This window comes from Silurus aristotelis (assembly GCF_946808225.1).
Source record: "Silurus aristotelis genome assembly, chromosome: 17".
NCBI classification, from domain to species: domain Eukaryota; kingdom Metazoa; phylum Chordata; class Actinopteri; order Siluriformes; family Siluridae; genus Silurus; species Silurus aristotelis.
The window spans coordinates 10778317-10797771 of NC_139590.1; the positions used below are offsets into that span (position 1 = coordinate 10778317).

At 38.9% G+C, this 19455-nt stretch overlaps 1 protein-coding gene and 1 long non-coding RNA gene across 2 annotated transcripts in view; one reads left to right on the plus strand and one right to left on the minus strand.

Annotated features, from left to right (window-relative positions):
* The window catches only part of baiap2l1b (BAR/IMD domain containing adaptor protein 2 like 1b), a 42136-nt gene that overhangs the window by 1703 nt on the left and 20978 nt on the right, over nucleotides 1-19455 (minus strand). Inside the window, exons 5-13 of the mRNA XM_083566671.1 lie at nucleotides 17027-17098; nucleotides 16645-16779; nucleotides 11802-11954; nucleotides 10609-10764; nucleotides 10284-10392; nucleotides 9906-10119; nucleotides 5177-5236; nucleotides 4340-4502; nucleotides 1340-1380 (exon numbers count right to left, since the gene is read on the minus strand). Coding sequence (XP_083422797.1) covers nucleotides 1340-1380; nucleotides 4340-4502; nucleotides 5177-5236; nucleotides 9906-10119; nucleotides 10284-10392; nucleotides 10609-10764; nucleotides 11802-11954; nucleotides 16645-16779; nucleotides 17027-17098 — 1103 coding nt within the window. The remainder of the gene's footprint in view (nucleotides 1-1339; nucleotides 1381-4339; nucleotides 4503-5176; nucleotides 5237-9905; nucleotides 10120-10283; nucleotides 10393-10608; nucleotides 10765-11801; nucleotides 11955-16644; nucleotides 16780-17026; nucleotides 17099-19455) is intronic.
* LOC310740200 lies at nucleotides 2293-6240 on the plus strand. The gene is made up of 2 exons (XR_014537594.1): nucleotides 2293-3940; nucleotides 4243-6240. It is a non-coding gene; the product is annotated as an uncharacterized lncRNA (long non-coding RNA).

Genomic DNA, 19455 nt, shown 5'->3' on the forward strand with positions numbered 1-19455 from the left:
ACTGGTTTCACCATATCTAAATAACCCATATATTTATAGGAGCAGTTCTCTTATACTGGATTAACAGTGTACTTGTTATCCATTCATAGCTGTAGAACTGTGATAGCTCTAACAGTTATATAACTTAAGCAATGACAGCAATAAGACAAAGAAAGAAAACACAGCTTGTCACATTACCCAGCAGCCAAGTCCTGAAAACTGACAATGGAGCTACATTCCGTTCATAAATATTAAATACATATTTCCCTACTGAAAACTTTGCCTTTTCATCAACTATCCAATTTGACCGATTTCTTAATATTTTGGTCTGCTGATAATAAGAGTATATTTGTTAAACATATACATTTATTTTGATAAAACACCAAATGTATATGCTTCATTGTGACCTGGGTTTTGCAATTTCTTTGCTATTCATTAATAAACAGCACATTTAATGTTGTGGAGTGCATACAAGCTAACTTATGAAAACAACCTTGTGACCGAGGCAAAGCGCTGACACAGCAGATTTTCGTAAATGTTAAATCGATGTTTCCTTACATAAAATGTCACACTATCAACTATTACATGCTTATCTATGTTTAATAATGGCAGGTTTTCATTATTTCATTGTTACATTACATGGACTATCCACCAATTCCCTACAAAAACAATGCAGTTTTAAAACTAAAGCATCAGTAGAAACCTAGCATTACATATACAAATACTACTGTCAGAGCCATGCTGTTACAGAAAATTCATCCACAAATTTCAGATTTAAGGATTCTATAGTGCTGTGTACAATAATCAACAGAAAGTTCAGTATCTAGAATACATATCCTTTAGTTAATGTTTTATTCAAACATTAAAAACACTCAATTCTCCACTGGAACTGTGTGTATCAGACTGTGTATTGACTAACAGTGGATTTTCCATGGCAATGTAAACATCCTCAATAATAAGTGTGCAAGAATGACAGAATGTTCCTGGAATGCTTTTGTTTTGATAAAAGTCATGAGTCAGACGTGTCCCGGGTGTGTTTTGCATTTATTACTAGAGCCATCATGCCCATGGCAAGTGTATAATTGAAATCCTGTTAACCCCCTATATATCATAGACTAGCCTAACTTCATCTGGCCAAAAGAAAAGCTCTAGAAGCTGTGAATAATATTAAAAATATATAATTATCAATTTATTAACAAAAATTCGGCTTGTCTGATATTAAGTTTTAGATCACACTAAGTTGTGGAATAGCATGGTGGAAAACACGGTTGAAGAAATTCTTAATATGCACTTTATGTTGCCGTTGACTGTTAGGTATATCATAGAGTAACAGGATCATCCACATTAATTGCATACTCACACTAGAAAAGGTGGCTTTGAAATTCCATTTGGCTGGGAAACCTAGGAGGAACAAGATACAAGATCATTTTAGCATAATGAACCCAATTGAATGCTCAAAAATGTACTTTCTGGAATAAAAAATGGGTTGTATGCTGCTCTAGAAAGACATGGCCTTGTTGTGTTTATTTGTGCTCAGTTACATGTTTTGAAATATAAAAGGACATCTATGACCACAGAAAACCACAAAAAAAATCCTATCTGTGATCATGATAGCAGGGAGAGGCATGTGTTTAGCTAGTCAGACTGGTCTGATAACTCTTTAAAAAAAAAAAAAAAAAAAAAAAAAAAAAAAAAAAAAAAAAAAAAAAAAAAACCATGCACCGCAGCCTGGATTCCAGCTTGTCAGCTTTACCACACAATCTGGTACAAAACTGCTGTTTGTATTTGTTTGTATACGTACAGTATAACTGAAGTGAACTACAGTGGGATTTTCCAAGCACACTATGACAATAATAGAACATGAATAGTCATTATCAAAAACAATTAAATGGTGTATTTTTTTTATAGCTATAAGTCTAAGATATAGAATAAGGTTTTAGAAGAGTTTTACTACTGATATAAATCGAATATAAAAGAAAGTCAGTGACTTGAAGCACAATGCTGTGCAGTGCACAGACACTATGTCAACACTAGATGGCAGAGTACATGGAGGTCGCCACTAGGCTGCACTCTAGAAGTAATAAACGAGTTTAACACAGTACAGCACGTGACCAGTCCAGTATTTAATACATTACACTCATCAGGTTAGCTTGTTCAATAGATAGAAATACATTACATTATTAATGAATCGGAAAAAAATTACTATTAAACAGAGGTGAAGCTTAAATATTGCTGGATTACTGCAATATAACAACTAGTCTCGTCGTCTCTCCCTTTCTGTAACTGCTAATTATTTTCGCTTTAAAATCACAAACTCTTTTTTTCTTTTCTTTTCTTTTCTTAGAATTCTCTCGGAATATTCTCCCACTACCACCACTCAGGACTCTTCTTTCAACAAGGGGGATTAGATAGAGTAAATTTAGCCAAAGTCAAATACCGGCTTTGCTTTTCCTGATGTAAGAGGGTTTGTGGTGTGCCGCCTCTGTGCTTTTTTTTCCTGGTTTTCCAGGACTATTCAAAACCAAGCCTTGTCTGAGTAATAGCATACCACAGGGCCAGTGAGTCAATCCTCAAACAGTGTTGGCTGGCAGACTTTTACTCCTCTACAGTTGACTTTTTATTGGAAATACTTAATCACACAACGTGAATAGCAAAGTGACTGAATGAATGGCTTAAGTCCAGTATGGAGGGTTGGTTTCAGGTTGAGTTGAGTGTGGAATTCCATCGTCAGGGCTGACCCAAGACCCGGATGTGTGAAAGCTTTGGGGCACACCATGGAATGGGAAGGCAATGAATATTTTACTGGGTTTAGAGAGAAGTATCCAATTTCATTGCACTAGCATTCAAGCTGCCTGCTGGCAAACACTACAAAATCAGGGCTGTCTTTATCCTCGTATGGTGCTTCATGCCAGTGCTGGTCATCTGCCTTGCCCCTTTTCCTCGTACACTTTACATGAGGGCAGATTCTGATGCTGAATATGACAACACAATCATGAAGTACCCATCAGCACCAGTGTCATTTAGTTAAAGAGCTCATATTACTTGCTATTATAGCACTGACACTAAACCCGCTGGAGGGGAGAACATATCTTTACTAGCCAATAACAAAGATATGAATGTATACACACATACATACACACACACATTTGTGTGTATATAACAGGCTTTTATCAGTGCAAACACAATTATTTACATGTAGCCACATTTTTTGCTAATAGTTTGCATGAATGCAAACCAGTTTATTCCTAGTTAGACTTCCTAGAGGGAGCGAAGCTGCTTTCAAACATTTTTGAGTGACATTTGTAGGCTAAAGCCAATATCATTCTAGAAGTGGTTTGCACAATGCACTTTAACATAAACACTAGAGTTTACCTGATGTATGTAAACACAGCAGAGCTTTCAAGGTGACTCTCGGTACAAGTGATTGTTGTTAATGCCACTGCTCTGGCCTAGTGTTAAGGATTTAGCATTGCTCCAAAGGCAATTCCCTTAAAGGTATAGATGATCCTATGATCTTCTCGGGCACATGGACTGTAATGATATCTATGTCCCACTGATGCGTCCCGTATCTCTGAGCCAAGGCAAGCACAAAGCAGACACACATCACAGACTCGTCTAAATACGGTGTCATGTTGACCTAATGGCTCAGACAGCTATGAGGGTTATCTTCTTTGGTATGTGTGTGTTTGTTTAAAAAAAAAAAAAAAAAAAAAAAAATCCTGCCACCATTGTAGTCTTGGATTCTTGTTCCAGGCTAAGAGCAGTGGAACATGTCATGCTCTTATGCTGTTGTACTCTGTTGTGCTTCTGAGATGCTTTTCTGCACACCACAATTATAGGGTTTTTTTTTTTAAAGAAAGAGAAACAGGCCTTTTTTTTTGTTACATGTACCATACAGTACATTAAAGCTTTTGACCTGCATCTGCATAATTTTACACATTGTGCTGCTGAGATATGAATGGTTAATGGAAAAATATACTTTCTTTCGGCTTCTCCCATTAGGGGTCGCCACAGCGGACCATCCGCATGTTTGATTTGGCACATGTTTTTACGCTGGATGCCCTTCCTAACGCAACCCTCCCCATTTATCCGGGCTTGGGACCAGCACTAAGGCTTGTGCAACCCTAATGGCTGGGGTCGGTTCCCTGACCGGGGATCGAACCCGGGCTGCAGCGGTGAGAGCGCCGCACCCTAACCAATCGAACCCGGGCTGCAGCGGTGAGAGCGCCGCACCCTAACCAATAGACCACCAGGGAACCTTAGGCTGATGAAAAAAATAAGATTTTCTTATAAAGTGGTTGTTTGTGAACACAAAAAGGTTCATGCTTTACATGTAGGAATGAGTAAAAGAGCTACTCACTGTGTTTTCAGATGAAGGCACATGTGTCATCAGGGACTTGGTCGAGTTTCTCCTGACAGGAGTGTCGCTGTAGTCTGGAGGAGGCAGCAGCATATCATCCTCGGAGTCCTGCTGCGTGAGGTTGGCCACACTCTTACTGCGCACCGGAGGATTCCCAACAACACTTTAACAACAGGCCACATGTTAGAGCATACAACATACTAATCCACAGAGGAATCTATATAATATATAAGCTCACAATATAGACAAATACAATGACTTTAACACTGAAATATTTTTCATTGCTATAGATTGAAAGTCTTCTGACCTTTACACATAGGCTGCCCGAGATAACAACGCATTGCATTAAACATACAAGGTCAAAACAAAGAGTAGAGAAACTGTGAAAGGTATACTCGGTGTATCGTACAACAAGACCCTTTCATTTGCTTTCTTTGTGACTGTACCAGTATACATAAGCAACCCAGCTGAGCTTTTCCACTCAACTGGTCAGCTAAGGGCCAGCACACTGAGCAAGCCACGTTTTTAGACTCTCAAGTGCTTTCAGTAAATTAAACAGAAGAACACAATAGACACACAACAATATTATTTTCAGTGCACAGGACTTTACCTAGGTTACTTAGTAATCTGTTTCCTCCTTATGTGTCTTTTATGTGACTATTTAAACCCTGAGGCAATGCAGCGCTTTCTAACAATGAAGAGGTAAAAGGTCTTTAAATGTAATGACCCTAAAATAGAGCTTGAGTCTAGCTTGGGTTTCCTCCTCTTCTAAGGAGAACTGATCAGTATCAGTAGCAATCAAGGGGATTACAGAGAAGTATGAGAGTGTATGATTACCTGTTATTTACCACAGGTTCTACATATGGACGACAGTAGGAAGATGGAAACCAGCCCCTTCTGCAAAAAGCAAACAGAAATAGACAAAGTGTTTAACAATGAAATATCTTAATAAATGAAAATGTCATGTCTTAGTGTAGCTTTGCACAATACACCAGAGAAAGACATTATACCTTGTAAAAATATTAAAAAAACATTGTGCTCATGTACAAATAACAAAAAGGTGGCAAATACTAAGTAAACAGATTATGCCAAACCAAATTCAGGTAAATTTATTTCCAGTGATCTTCTGGAGAATAACAATGTTAATAACAAGGCCTATCAGATAATGCATCACAGAAAGAAAAAAGAAACTTCATATTTGGGAAAGGGGGTAAAGATCCCACCAGACAAAGTACCTGTTTGGAGAAAGAAGTTCAAATGAAGAAATTAAACTCTTCCACATGACATTAAAGTGCAGTATCTGATTATAGCAACACATCAAAGAGCCACTTTTAAAAGAATGAGGTAAAACAGGCCTGGATTATGGTTTCTGCTAAACTGCTTTAAATATGAGGATTTTTTTTCTATATGCAGGAGCATAGAAACACTTCCACAGGCACAAGAGCACTTCCAGGGTCAGATACTGTATGTGTGGGCTCCTGGGCTAAAACAAAATGGGTACACTGATTCAGTGATCACCATATGTTTTGTAGAAAAACAAAATTATTATATTAGTTGTTAATTAGAAACACAAAAAACTGAAAGTGAGACATGGATAATACTATCTATTAAAAAAAAAAAAATTTTTATTGCCAATGGTAGTAAGTAAAAAAAATTTTCACTTGTTTTCCGTTGTTCACTCAGATTGCTCCTTTCACAAGAAAAACCTTCCACTTCACCTTTACCTTTCAGGCTTTACCCTGATCTATCATTTCATGCTAACAGCTGTCTGTGCACTTGAACTTTTATGCTGATTTCTCGCCATCAGTGCATGCAAATCAGCTGTGATGTGCACGTACTTGGTAATTTATGGGTGTATGGCATTCATCAGCATACACACTTAAGTGTGATTAAAAAAATAACCATTTCAGAAAACCAGTAAAGTTTTTAGTTCAATTTGGTATTAGCAAACATTTACACAGTACTTTGTGAAAAGAGTGACAAATTGATCCAATGTGCATATACACAGATGATCTTTAAGCTTGTGGCCAGAAAAGTTTACGAAATATATTATTTCATTCATGTACAGAACCTGTAAGGTAAATACTACTTGCCATTTTGTTAAAACAGCAAAATGAAGAAAAAAAAACAAAAACATGTATCCTATTATGAAAGATCTTAAACAGTAACAAATAAATCTCATGTATATAAGGTGCAATGCTTATAAGTTCATAAGTTACTTATAATGGCACCTCTACTCCAGTGTCTTTACTCTGGCAGCTTCACATCAATTCACACCTCCAGACATAAATGCCTGACTTGCAACCCAAAAAACCTGTCAAATCAAAGGTGTGAAGACCCAATTGAAGTGAAGAAAACCCTCAGAGGAGTGGCAAAATATCTTTAAGATCACTCTGCAAGTCCAGTCACAACTCCAGCCTGTTTTACTTCCACAATTCATTGACCTGGATCCACCATTAAAATAGCCAACTCTGCCTGCCTGGGACAGAGAGGACACCAGGATGCAGTATAAGAAGAAAGCAAGTGCAATGTTCTGTTGGGAAATCTTAGTCTGGAATACTGGAAACTTAAGTTTCCAGTATTCATGTAGATGTTACTTTGACACTAAGCAAGAACACCCCTTCATGATGATTGTATTCCCTAAATGTACTGGCTTCTTTTTGCAGTATAAATGCACTTTGCTACGCTACAAAACGTGTTTAGGAATGGTTTGAGTAGCATGACAAAGATTTCAAGGTGATGACTTGACTTACAAATTCCCCAGATCTCAATCTGATAAAGCATCTGCAGGATATGTTGGACAAACTAATGCGACCCATGAAAGCCCCTCTTCACAAACTACAGGACTGAAAGGATTTGCTGCCAATGTCTTGGTATAAGATCTTCGCACACCTTCAGAGGCCTTGTCTCTATTGGCTGAGCTATTTAGGCGTGACAAAGGAAACCTACAAAATATTAGGCAACTGGTTTACACGTTATGTCAAATAGGGGTGGATATTGGCACAAGTCTTTTCTCTTTCAAAATGTTTTTCGCAAGACCAGAGATGAGATGTTTTGATTAGCAGAGAGAATGCAAGTTTCATTGCATGTATCAAATACCACCATCACTCGGCAGTGCTATCTGGTCAGACTGCTGGAGTGAGTTTCGCGCTTATGGTATCTAATGGATGGAACACACTTTCACCCAGCTGGAAATGTTGATGTATCTACTGAGTGTCGATCCATCCTTTAGATTATATAACCAGTGGCTGTAAAACCCTACCGTAAACCATTTGTAGATCCAAAATGGAGTTATATGTGATTGAGCCCCCTATTCAAACAAATTTCAAATTTTCACAGTGTGACTGCATTTGAAATTAGAAGAAAGAAGAATGTTTTATTAATGAGAACATTAGACAAGAAACAAATAGGTTTTAAATAGATGCAGTAGGTCAGAGGTTTATGTTTTGAATGCACTCATTCTGCATAGATAATGTAATATTAAAGCTGCTGATGCCTAAAATGGCTTTAAACATTAATGCAATATCATATATTAATGTAGGAAAAAGCTGCATATAGATCAGAAATATTTATTTGCAATAAACTTAATTAGTTAATGCACCCTGCCAATAATGTGAAACCTGAAATGTTATTCCTAAGAACAGAAACAGACAGAAACAGAAACAAAAACAGTGTAAAAGCATCTCAATAAAACGCATGCTTACACCATCTGGAAGGGTTCAGTTTAAGGCTGCTCAAGTGAAAGGCTTCATAAATATTTGGAGAAGTTTTAAAAAAAAACATCAAATTTCTATACCTAGTTTTTATTTTTCTGCAGCTATGCTCTGACTAGTTCCGTTCACCTCACTAAAAAACTCTTTAGAAGCCGGTGTTTTTGTCAAGTCTATAAAATCTATTCAGCTGACATGAACGGAATCGATGCTTATTCGGTCAAAGATGATTTGCAGAAAATCATGGGCAGTTGTGTACACTGATCTTCTCCACTGAGCCTTCTACAATAGCCTTGGTGATTAAGCTGGATCACTGGAAAGCCATGAGCAGGTGCAATGCAGCATGGCTGAGCTATCTGTCATAATACTGAATATGCAAACAATTTGGCCCTTTTTAAAATCTGCGCAAAAAAGTTAGACTTTTTTTTGGACAGGCATTTAAAGTTACATTGCCTAAGAAATTACACTTCCATCAAATAAAATTCTGCCTACCAATAAAAATTGGTATTTCACCAAGATATTTTAACCATAAACTTGAACCCAAAGGTTAAGACAAGAAACCTTGTACAATGTATATCAGCATTTACAATATATCGACCTTCCCCAAACCATTGCAAGTTGAAATTGCTCAATCTTATAGGATGTCTTTGTTTTATCTTACATTATAGACTCTGTGCTACTTTTCTTTCCAGGAATGTTTTTACAGATAATAACTTGAGGAGTATCAATACCAGCATAATCTCCTGTTACATCTCCTTTTGCATGTGTAAATATTTCAAAAAGGTTACAATGTGACACAGTATTTGCAAGTTCTATAATCAAATAATTCAAAATTTTCTCATTCTAGCCTGTGATCATGATTGCCTAAGTTTAATTAGGATAGGACTTTTGGCTTGGCAGCTTGTGACCCTGGTTAAAGCTGCAGGTGTGCTGTTTTCCAAAGCTGGCTAGAGCTCACTGTATGATGAGCGAAATTAGTGCTCTACTTTTCGATTAAATAACAGCCATCTCATTTTTAGACTGTTTGCCATATAGGTAAGACAGGGTAAACTGGATGTTGGACATAAAGACCTTGGCTAATAGAAAGGCTAGACACCCACTCCCTACTGTGGCATGCATGTCACAAGGGTAATGTTCATCATCATGGGTCTAATTTCATGCGTGCGTCTTGGGCATTAAAGTGCACCTTTTCCATATTCTACAAGGTCCCTTAATCACCACTGAGAACCTTCACATGCAGTCCTAGCGTTGGGAGTCCAGTTTGTCATGACATTGTTAGTATACCAAATGTTAATGATAGCCTCTGGCACGTGAGAGTGGTGAAGCGGAATTCAAATGACGAACATAAACTGTGGTTTTATAACCATGGATATTAGCATAGTTTCCTTGTAATTTGGAACCTGGGCTTGATGAGAACATTCTAGAGAATGATTGCTGTGTCATGGCAGTATTTATTGCAAACACAGTACCATGAATTATATTGTTGGAATGCACATGCACACAACATGTACAGGTTTTACAACACTGTCACAGATTATCAGAGGCTCATACAACCAGGAATAAACATGCATCTAGCATTAAATACAAATTTTTATACCTTGGCCTGTCTGAAAGCTGTATTCTGACTGGCTGGAAGATGTGCATTCAAACAATAACTATAGTACAAGCAAGATAATCCATGGCTAGGTGTGTGTTACGCAATATGAATGCATTTCGCAGGGGTAACACCCATCTGCATTGCCTCAGACGGTTATTTGGTCTTCTGCAATGTGTAACGCACACCTAGTAATAGATTACCTTACATATATTCACGTTTACTACTAAATGTAGTTAAGTAAATTTGCATAGTTCCTTACTGTTTGTTGTTCTCTAACTCTCCATAAAGCCAGCCGTCTCTCTCATCAGGGATGAGCAGTGTGATGAAGTCACCCTCATCAAAGCTCAGCAGGGTGTTGTTGTTGCCAGATTTGTGGGGGAAGATAGTCCTGACGCGTGGCCTGCGGCTCATATTGTTCAGCCCCGTAGCCATCGAAATGGACCTTACCATTTGATTTCCATCGTTGCTGTTATCTGCCAATTAAGACGGAACAAGAAATACTGTGATGATCCAGAGCCCTGTGTTATTACCAATTTTATGTAGTATGAAACTGTAAAGCTGTAGTGAGTCATAGATACAGTAAGATACAAATATTAACTGTTTTTTTTGTAGAATAAAATCAGACTATGAACTTTACCGGTCATGGTCTCTTGCTTTGGCGTGTCGTGGTTAAACATGTTCACTAGAGGACTTGTTTGTGCCTTTAGTGCGGGTGCAGGAGGGGGAATCATTGCCTCGGAGTTGTTCTGTAAAATTATTACAACGTTTCAGAAGCATAGCTAGAACTTCGATGTACAAAATAGGAAAGAATAGTGTGGCATTTACACATATTACACCGACTACACTTGATGTTTCATATGCTGGTAAGTGTGCTGATAGTATTACATTGTAATGACAACATTAAAACAAATTCTCATTTGTACACATGTAATTTCCTTGTTTCAAGCCTGAAAAACACGTACCCTAATGTGGCGCTTTATGGCTGGAGAAGCCTGAGGTGTTATGGACACTGGGGTGCGCAGACCTTCTATCATCGACAACACACTGTCTGGAACGTTGGTAATATCAGAACATTTGTCTTGCCAGTTTGGGATCTGGTCCGTTAATATGTCCTTCGCCTTTAATGTGAGAACACAGTATACAAGTCAATTACAAACTATTGACAACAATACAAGAGTTTAAGAGTAATAATTCAAGGATAACATTTTTCTCTCATGGCTTTAAAAAAACCCATAACTGAAGCCATATCATGATAAATCACTTGTCTCAGAAAAACCGCATGCTCCCAACCCTGGTTCTAGGGTACTCCTTGCACTGTATGATTATTGCCTTTCCTGCTCTAACACACCCACTTAAAAACAGGATGAGCTACTAATTAAAGATCTTTTTGAATTGGGTGCAATTAAAAGGCCAAAACAGTATGTGAAAGTCAGGGTGTAGTTAAGGACCGGGGTTGAGAACCTGTGGGGAAAAAAAAGCAACAAAACTTAAATTAAACTATCTAAATTAAAATACATATATACAATCTTTTTTTTTTGTATCTGGAGACTAAAAAAAAGTCATGGCATAAGCTTCATGGCATAGGGTATAATCCTGCCTTATACAGTGGTCCCCCGGGTTATCGAACTTAATTCGTCCCTTAAAACCATTCGAAATCCGAAATGTTCGAAGAGCGGACCTTTTTTTTTTTTTTTTTATCCCATAAGGCGAACGCACGGGAGGAAAAAGGTAATCCGGAGTGCGTTTGCAAAGAAAGCGCAGCCGTGGAGAGCGTGTGGAGTCCGGAAAGGAAGAAACGCGAGGGTTGAAGTGAGACTGGGGCAGTTTCTTTCCCTCGCGCTGGGTTGGGCAGCGTGGGTGGCGTTCGATAACTGGAACTTTGTTCGTTCACCGGACCCAAATGTCGTTCGGAAAACCGTTCGCTAACCAGAATGTTCGATGTCCGAGCCGTTCGATAACCGGGGGACCACTGTATGTCTGTCTTGTTAAAGGATCCATCCATTTTTTTTTTTATTTATTCCTGTAAATGTAAAAATACTATTTTTGTACATCTATGTTGACAGTTTTCTGAAAGAGTACCCTAATATATGGCTTTCTAAAATTAAAATTGACATATCTACCAGACTCTTAACATAGCATGCTCAATATAATTAACCTTTTCATGGAACGCTGCAAACTGGTGGGAGAAAGTACAATGTTTGTCCACCAGGAAGCAGAACCTCCTCTTCTCTTCAAGCAAAGCCTCCTTACAGCCATCTGCAATAAACTTCTGCATGTCCATCTGGCGGTGCGTGAGGGTCTCCAAACACTGTTGAGGAAAAAGATAACGCTTATCGTCTGTCTCGCAAGTCTAGTGTGCTTTCTTCCCTTTCACTGAAACCGAGCCATTGTGAAGAACAAAAATGAACACAAATAGCCCACATGAGACATATTCATTGTTAACCACAAAGAGACCAATCAGAAAGAGTCATCTCTACTCTCAACCTTTGTTAATAAAAAAGAGCACTTAATCTTGAGTTGCTTTTATCCTTTAAGTCAGGAAGGGAGGCAGTGGAATAAGATAAGGATTGAGGACAGACTGGAGACACGTGTTATTTTGTCCAGAATGCAGTTCAACTTTCAAAAGATTCATTAATACAGAAGACGTGATTCGGATAATGTTCTTATGCTAATCATTTAAAAGCTATAGAACAATGTATTAATAACGGTAAGCAAGTGTTTGGATAAATGACAGAGCACAGATACTGTATACTGCTTTAATTTCCACAATCGTAACGATAACACAGGGTTGTCTCTTGTGAAACTGTATCCTTCACACAGACCCACCCTGAATGATAAAATACAGAGAATGACAAGGAGAGCACATATCACTGACTAACAAATTACAGTCAACACTGTTATCTTGCCAATAATATAAGGATTATTTGTCATGGTAAAATTGCATACAGACGTGTCCCCATAAATACCCAGTATTAAGGTTTTAATGATTCATGTGCTCTCTCTCTCTCTCTCTCTCTCTCTCTCTCTCTCTCTCTCTCTCTCTCTCTCTCTCTCTCTCTCTCTCTCTCTCTCTCTCTCTCTCTCTCTCTCTCTCTCTCTCTCTCTCTCTCTCTCTCTCTCTCTCTCTCACCCTATGTCTCATTTTCTTCTGTCCATTTGTAGACTGATGAGCCATGATCATGCAATATGACTCAACTATAAGTCTCCACATGATATCTGAAATAGTTTCCAGTCTTAACTAAAAACCCCTTTAGAAAGAACTCAACAAGACAAGGGCTGGTTGTGTTATTCAAGAGATTCCTGGCCAAAATCAGTTAAAATGCTAAACACAAACAACACATTACAGTTTATGTATGCTAACTGCTTTGTGTTTCCTTTTTTGCAGAAACATGAGTATTCTGCTAAAGGCACTTCATCATATTGTTTTTGAAGCACATGTAGTGCAGTTAAATAGCCCCAATAAAAACACAATTAGATAACGGGAAATTGGTACGGGAAAAACCTGGACGTTGGTCAGAGGTCCCACTGCTTCTTTTTGTTTGTTTTTTTTAATATATACGCTTCCTCCTTTGAATGCCAGAACGTTCATCTAGCCATGTCTCATCCCTGTTCAAACACAGCGATGCCAAACAAACTGCGTATTTTTTAGAGATGTGCCAGGGCATGTGAGCCTAGTGGGTGAAAAACCCACAGATATGCATGCACACAGACACACCATCAATGACAGGCCAGCTGTGCTAATATCTACTCTGTATTCTCCTCATTACAGAAACAGCCACCGGATTTCCATACCGGCCTGGTCTGTACTTTATAGTAAAACAAACAAACAAAAAAAACACATTTGTAGCGTCTGCTCTCACGATCTCTGATAGGGACAGATGAGACACTGTTTATACAATGGACAGGTGGGAAAATTCTTACACAAAGAGCTTCACGTGTCTCACCCGAGACCCCGTGTGATAAACTGATAAATGCTGAAGCCTGTTGCTATGGACACGTAAATTTCACCCGGGAAGAGATTCAGCAGTAATGCCAGACACAGCGAGAGACACACCATGCTAGTTCAAGAACTAGACTTTTCAAACTACATGTAGATTTGTTTTTGCTGTATATATTACAAATTGTTAAATTATTACAGTTTTTAATCAAATACAGTCTGAACAGGCTGAGAAAATAGTAAAATCACAAACATCTCAAACTGATGTTCCAAATCATTGTTTATACATGCTAAAATTTTATATTAGTTTTTTATAGTTTATACAAAACCGACATTTTATATATTTATCAGAATTGAATAAACACAAAGAATTGCTTTCATTTTGAATAAAATATTTTTTTTTAATTAAATAACATTTTCATTTAAGCCTCTTATGTAAACAGTACCTATTAATCTTACCCACAAAATAATAAATAACAACAGTAAACAAGAAATACAAGTCATCATCCTAAAAAACTGTACATGCATTGTTCTTAATTCATATTACAAGTATCTTTTTTTTTGCACAGATTTTATTTATTTTATTGGGTTCTACATCTGTTTTTAATTTGAGCACACCTATCCCAAAATTTTCTCACATACACATCTCATACACGGATCTCATACTGAAATTGTTTTGAACACTACTCAGTTTCAGTAGGTTCCTTCCTGTTTCGCTTGATTCCCCAGATATAAAATATATTTCCTTCATTCTTTTATTCACAGGTAACTGTTTTTGTTAGCATCCTTCCTCGTTGTTTTGTAATCCTACTGACACCAGGTGATGATGACAACAGTCATACATACAGGCACGTTAGAAACATTTCGAATTTTGAGCCAACATTTTGTTTCATCTCACCTGGCAGCAAGCCAGATAACTAACTAATTTATTACCAAATATGTATGGGAGATTTAATTTGAAAAGGAGCACAAATCTGATGGATTAAGGCAGGTTTGTACCACTTTATTCTAGCAACATAAATGTAGCCCTACAGATGACTCAGGTTGTGCTTTAAGTCTCAGCTGAAAATAAGAGTGTATGTCTTATTCTGATCATCGCAGGGCAGACAGAAGTGTCCTTTATGAGACACGTTCAAAATATATATACAGTGGGTACGGAAAGTATTCAGATCCCCTTAAATTTTTCACTTTTTGTTATATTGCAGCCATTTGCTAAAATCAATTAAGTTCATTTCTTTTCCTCATGAATGTACACATAGCACCCCATACTGACAGAAAAACACAGAATTGTTGACCTTTTTGCAGATTTATTAAAAAAGAAAAACTGAAATATCACATGGTCCTAAGTATTCAGACCCTTTGCTCTGACACTCATATATTTAACTCAGGTGCTCTCCATTTCTTCTGATCATTCTTGAGATGGTTCTACACCTTCATTTGAGTCCAGAAATTTTTTATTATACTGATTGGACTTGATTAGGAAAGCCACACACCTGTTTATATAAGACCTTACAGATCACAATGCATGTCAGAGCAAATGAGAATCATTAAGGTCAAAGGAACTGCCTGAAGAGCTCAGAGACAGAATTGTGGCAAGGCACAGATCTGGCCAAGGTTCCAAAACCGTCCGGCCAAACTGAGCTATCGGGGGAGAAGAGCCTTGGTGAGAGAGGTAAAGAAGAACCCAAAGATCACTGTGGCTGAGCTCCAGAGATGCAGTCGGGAGATGGGAGAAAGTTGTAGAAAGTCAACCATCACTGCAGCCCTTCACCAGTGGGGCTTTATAGCAGAGTGGCCCGACGGAAGCCTCTCCTCAGTGCAGGACACATGAAAACCCGCATGGAGTTCTCCAAGATGGTGAGAAATAAGATTCTCTGGTCTGATGAGACCAAGACAGAACTTTTTGGCCTTAGTTCTAAGCGGTATGTGTGGAGAAAACCAGGCACTGCTCATCACCTGTCCAGTACAGTCTCAACAATGAAGCATGGTGGTGGCAGCATCATGCTGTGGGGGTGTTTTTCAGCTGCAGGGACAGGACGACTGGTTGCAATCAAGGGAAAGATGAATGCGGCCAAGCACAGGGATATCCTGGACGAAAACCTTCTCCAGAGTGCTTTGGACCTCAGACTGGGCTGAAGGTTTACCTTCCAACAAGACAATGACCCTAAGCACACAGCTAAAATAACGATGGAGTGGCTTCACAACAACTCCGTGACTGTTCTTGAATGGCCCAGCCAGAGCAATGACTTAAACCCAATTGAGCATCTCTGGAGAGACCTAAAAAATAGCTGTCCACCAACGTTTACCGTCCAACTTGACAGAACTGGAGAGGATCTGCAAGGAGGAATGGCAGAGGATCCCTGAATCCAGGTGTGAAAAACTTGTTGCAGCCTTCCCAAAAAGACTCATGGCTGTATTAGATCAAAAGGGGGCTTCTACTAAATACTGAGCAAAGGGTCTGAATACTTAGGACCATGTGATATTTTAGTTTTTCTTTTTTAATTAATCTGCAACAGTGTCAACAATTCTGTGTTTTTCTGTCAATATAGGGTGCTATGTGTACATTCATGAGGAAAAGAAATGAACTTAAATGATTTTAGCAAATGGCTGCAAAATAAAAAAGAGTGAAAAAATTTTAGGGGGTCTGAATACTTTCCATACCCACTGTATATATATATAAAAACACAACTCACTTAGTTGTTTATGTGGAGGCAGAAACACAGAAGAGCACTTTTGCGTTGTAGTTGACTCTTTTCAACTGCTGATATCTGATGATTTCCAGTTAGTATGACATTTGCTTGACCTTTCATAGACCAGTTGAAGCCATTTTGCATTCGAACAGTGTTAGTAATTGAATTCATTGTTAAACGCCCCATTGTCCAAAGCATTTGCAATTCATAGAAATGTGCCTGTGTGTGTACATGTGCAGGCATGGGTGTGATCTAGGGTGTATCCGTAGATCTTAGAAAGTCTATTCACTGTTTTGCGTTCATAAACCTTTAGTTTCCAATATCGAAGAGATTTTGATATGCAGATGGCATGAGTGTTCGAGCTCGCTCACCTCGTTTTCTTTGCTCTCATACTTCAGCGCATTCTTTCCTTGGCTCTTCCTCCTCAGCTTTTTCAGGTCCGCCTGAGACCTCTCCAGAGAGTCTTGCTTCATCTTGTGCTCCATCTGATACTTCTTAAATGTGGCCTATAGATGGACAGAAGACTCGATCAGTGCTGCCACTCGACCAGAGTGTAAAAACGCTCGGCAAGTAGAGACTTGAACTACAGGGACTGTTCTGGTGTTTCTAAAAACCGCAATGTGTGTTGTGTGCTTAGATAAAGTACAATGCAGAGACAAAGTCTCTGGTGAACAGAACACTTTATGAACGATTTTCATTGTCTATTTCAGTCAGAATCTCAATTTTCAGGCTCCCTGTGGAGTTTTCACTCACCGTCATGTATTTCACGTCCATATCGGTCTTCTTGTCCAGCTCAGCAATAATCTCTCGATGGAAACGTCTGAACTGTGGAGAGAAACAGAGACGGACCAAAAGAAGGAAGACAATTAAGCTATAAAGAATTGCCTTTATGGTGGAAATGTTTTACGCACAAATGCAGGCAGACACACAAAGTGAAAAGCTCAAGTGTTGAGTGATAAGCAAAAAAAAAAAAAAAGAGATGAATCACAGACAGAGACCAGGAAAGCCCACAGACTCCATTACTATCCAACCACACATCATGTACACACGCACAGAAACACACAGGTTACTCTCCATTTAGTGAATGAGATCATTTTTGTTTATCTCCTTGTGAAAATCATCAGGTTCCCACTACCCATTTCCTCTGCCAACTCCTCCATTGAGTATTTACCCATGTTTCTATTAAGGAAGATTGTTTATTAAAAAAAAATATATAAATAATTTTTACATTGCCAATCTTTTACTGTATTATAGTTGTCAGTTGTGTTCAACCCTGGAATAAATCTGGACCTTTTTTCCAGATTTATCAGACTTATTTTTAGCCTCTGGTTACTATGTGAATGAAGGAAAAAAACAACAACAACAACAAACAACTGAAAAACTAAACTAACCTGGAGGCAGAAAAACATCTGATAAGTGACCTTATCTAAGCCAAGCCTTTAGATATTACACTTTAAAACAATATTAATATATTACACTAATAAAAATAACAACAGAGGGGATGGTTGGTTTATGTGTTTCTATGTTTACATTCACATTAGCATAATATCAGAGCAATGTAAATTGAAAAGTATAGAACCAAAAAAACATTCAGCAAGCATAAGTGGTTCTGTGGATGGAAATGCCTTGTTGAAACCAAATTACAGACAGAACGTGAATATTCTGTGGATGGAAAAGACCACAGAGGATAATGAGGATAAGGAGAAAAGAGAGGATCATGTCCAGGCTGGTTTAAACTAACAGGAAGGCTATACTGATTCAAATAACTTTTCAACTGCAATAAAGCATCTCAAAAACACACAACATATCAAGCCATGTAGAAGCAGGGATATCATAGCAGAAGGCCACATCAGGGTTCACTCCTGTCCACCAAAAACAAAAGTTCACAGTGGACACAGACTCGCCAGGACCAGCTGAAAATTGGTAAAACCATGCCTGGTCTTTGTCGTTTTAAATAAATGCATGCATGAACGTGAACTACACCAATAAAACTTTCTGGTAGATTTTGGTTTTTTTTTTTTCTTCACGTCCATTTCATCTTGCCTGCTTTTCTGCCCTCAGTGCTTACAGTAAACTGCTTGTGTAACCCCTTCATCCTTTTAATGAGACTTGCAAAGTAATCATTTACTTCATCGTGATAAAGTGCTTTGAGAGGCTCATCATGAGGCACATCAAGACCCAGCTACCATCCTCACTAGACCCCATGCAGTTCGCTTATCATACAAACCGCTCCCCGGACGATGCCATTTCCACGACCCTTCATTTGGCCCTCACCCACCTGGACAACAGCGACTCAAGTCTATGAACAGCATTCATACATATTAGCTCAGAATTCAACACAATCATCCCTCAGCACCTGATCGAGAAGCTGAGCCTACTGGGCCTGAACACCTACCTCTGTACCTGGATCCTAGACTTCCTGACTGGGAGACCTCAGTCAGTCCGGATCAGAAACAGCATCTCCAGCACCACCACACTGAGCACTGGGGCACCTCAAGGCTGTGTGCTCAGTCCACCGCTGTTCACTCTGCTGATTTATGACTGTGTAGCAATGCACAGCTCGAATCACATCAAGTTTGTTGATAACACGACCGTGGTGGGTCTCATCAGCAAGAACAATGAGTCAGCATTGTTCACAGCTCCATCACCAAGAAAGCCCAGCAGCATCTCTACTTCCTGAGAAGGCTGAGGAAAGCTCATCTCCCTCCCCCATCCTGACCATGTTCTACAGAGGGACCCCTGAGAGCATCCTAAGCAGCTGCATCACTGCCTGGTTTGGGAACTGCACCGTCTCGGATCGCAAGACCCTACAGAGGATAGTGAGGCCAGCTGAGAAGATCATTGGAGTCTCTCTTTCCTCTATCATGGACATTTACACCACACGCTGCATCTGCAAAGCAAACAGCATTGTGGACGACCCCACACACCCACACTTTACTCTCCTGCCATCAGGGAAGCGGTTCTGAAGCATTCGGGCCGTCACATCCAGACTGTGCAACAGTTTCCTCCCTCAAGCCATCAGGCACCTCAATACACAGAACTAAATTGAAACTCACGCACACGCACACACACCTGTGTGACTGATCTGTACAACCCGGACTCAAACACACAATCGTACTCACTTCACACATCCATGTCTTCAGTACCACTAATATTACATCACTTCATTACATCACTACAAA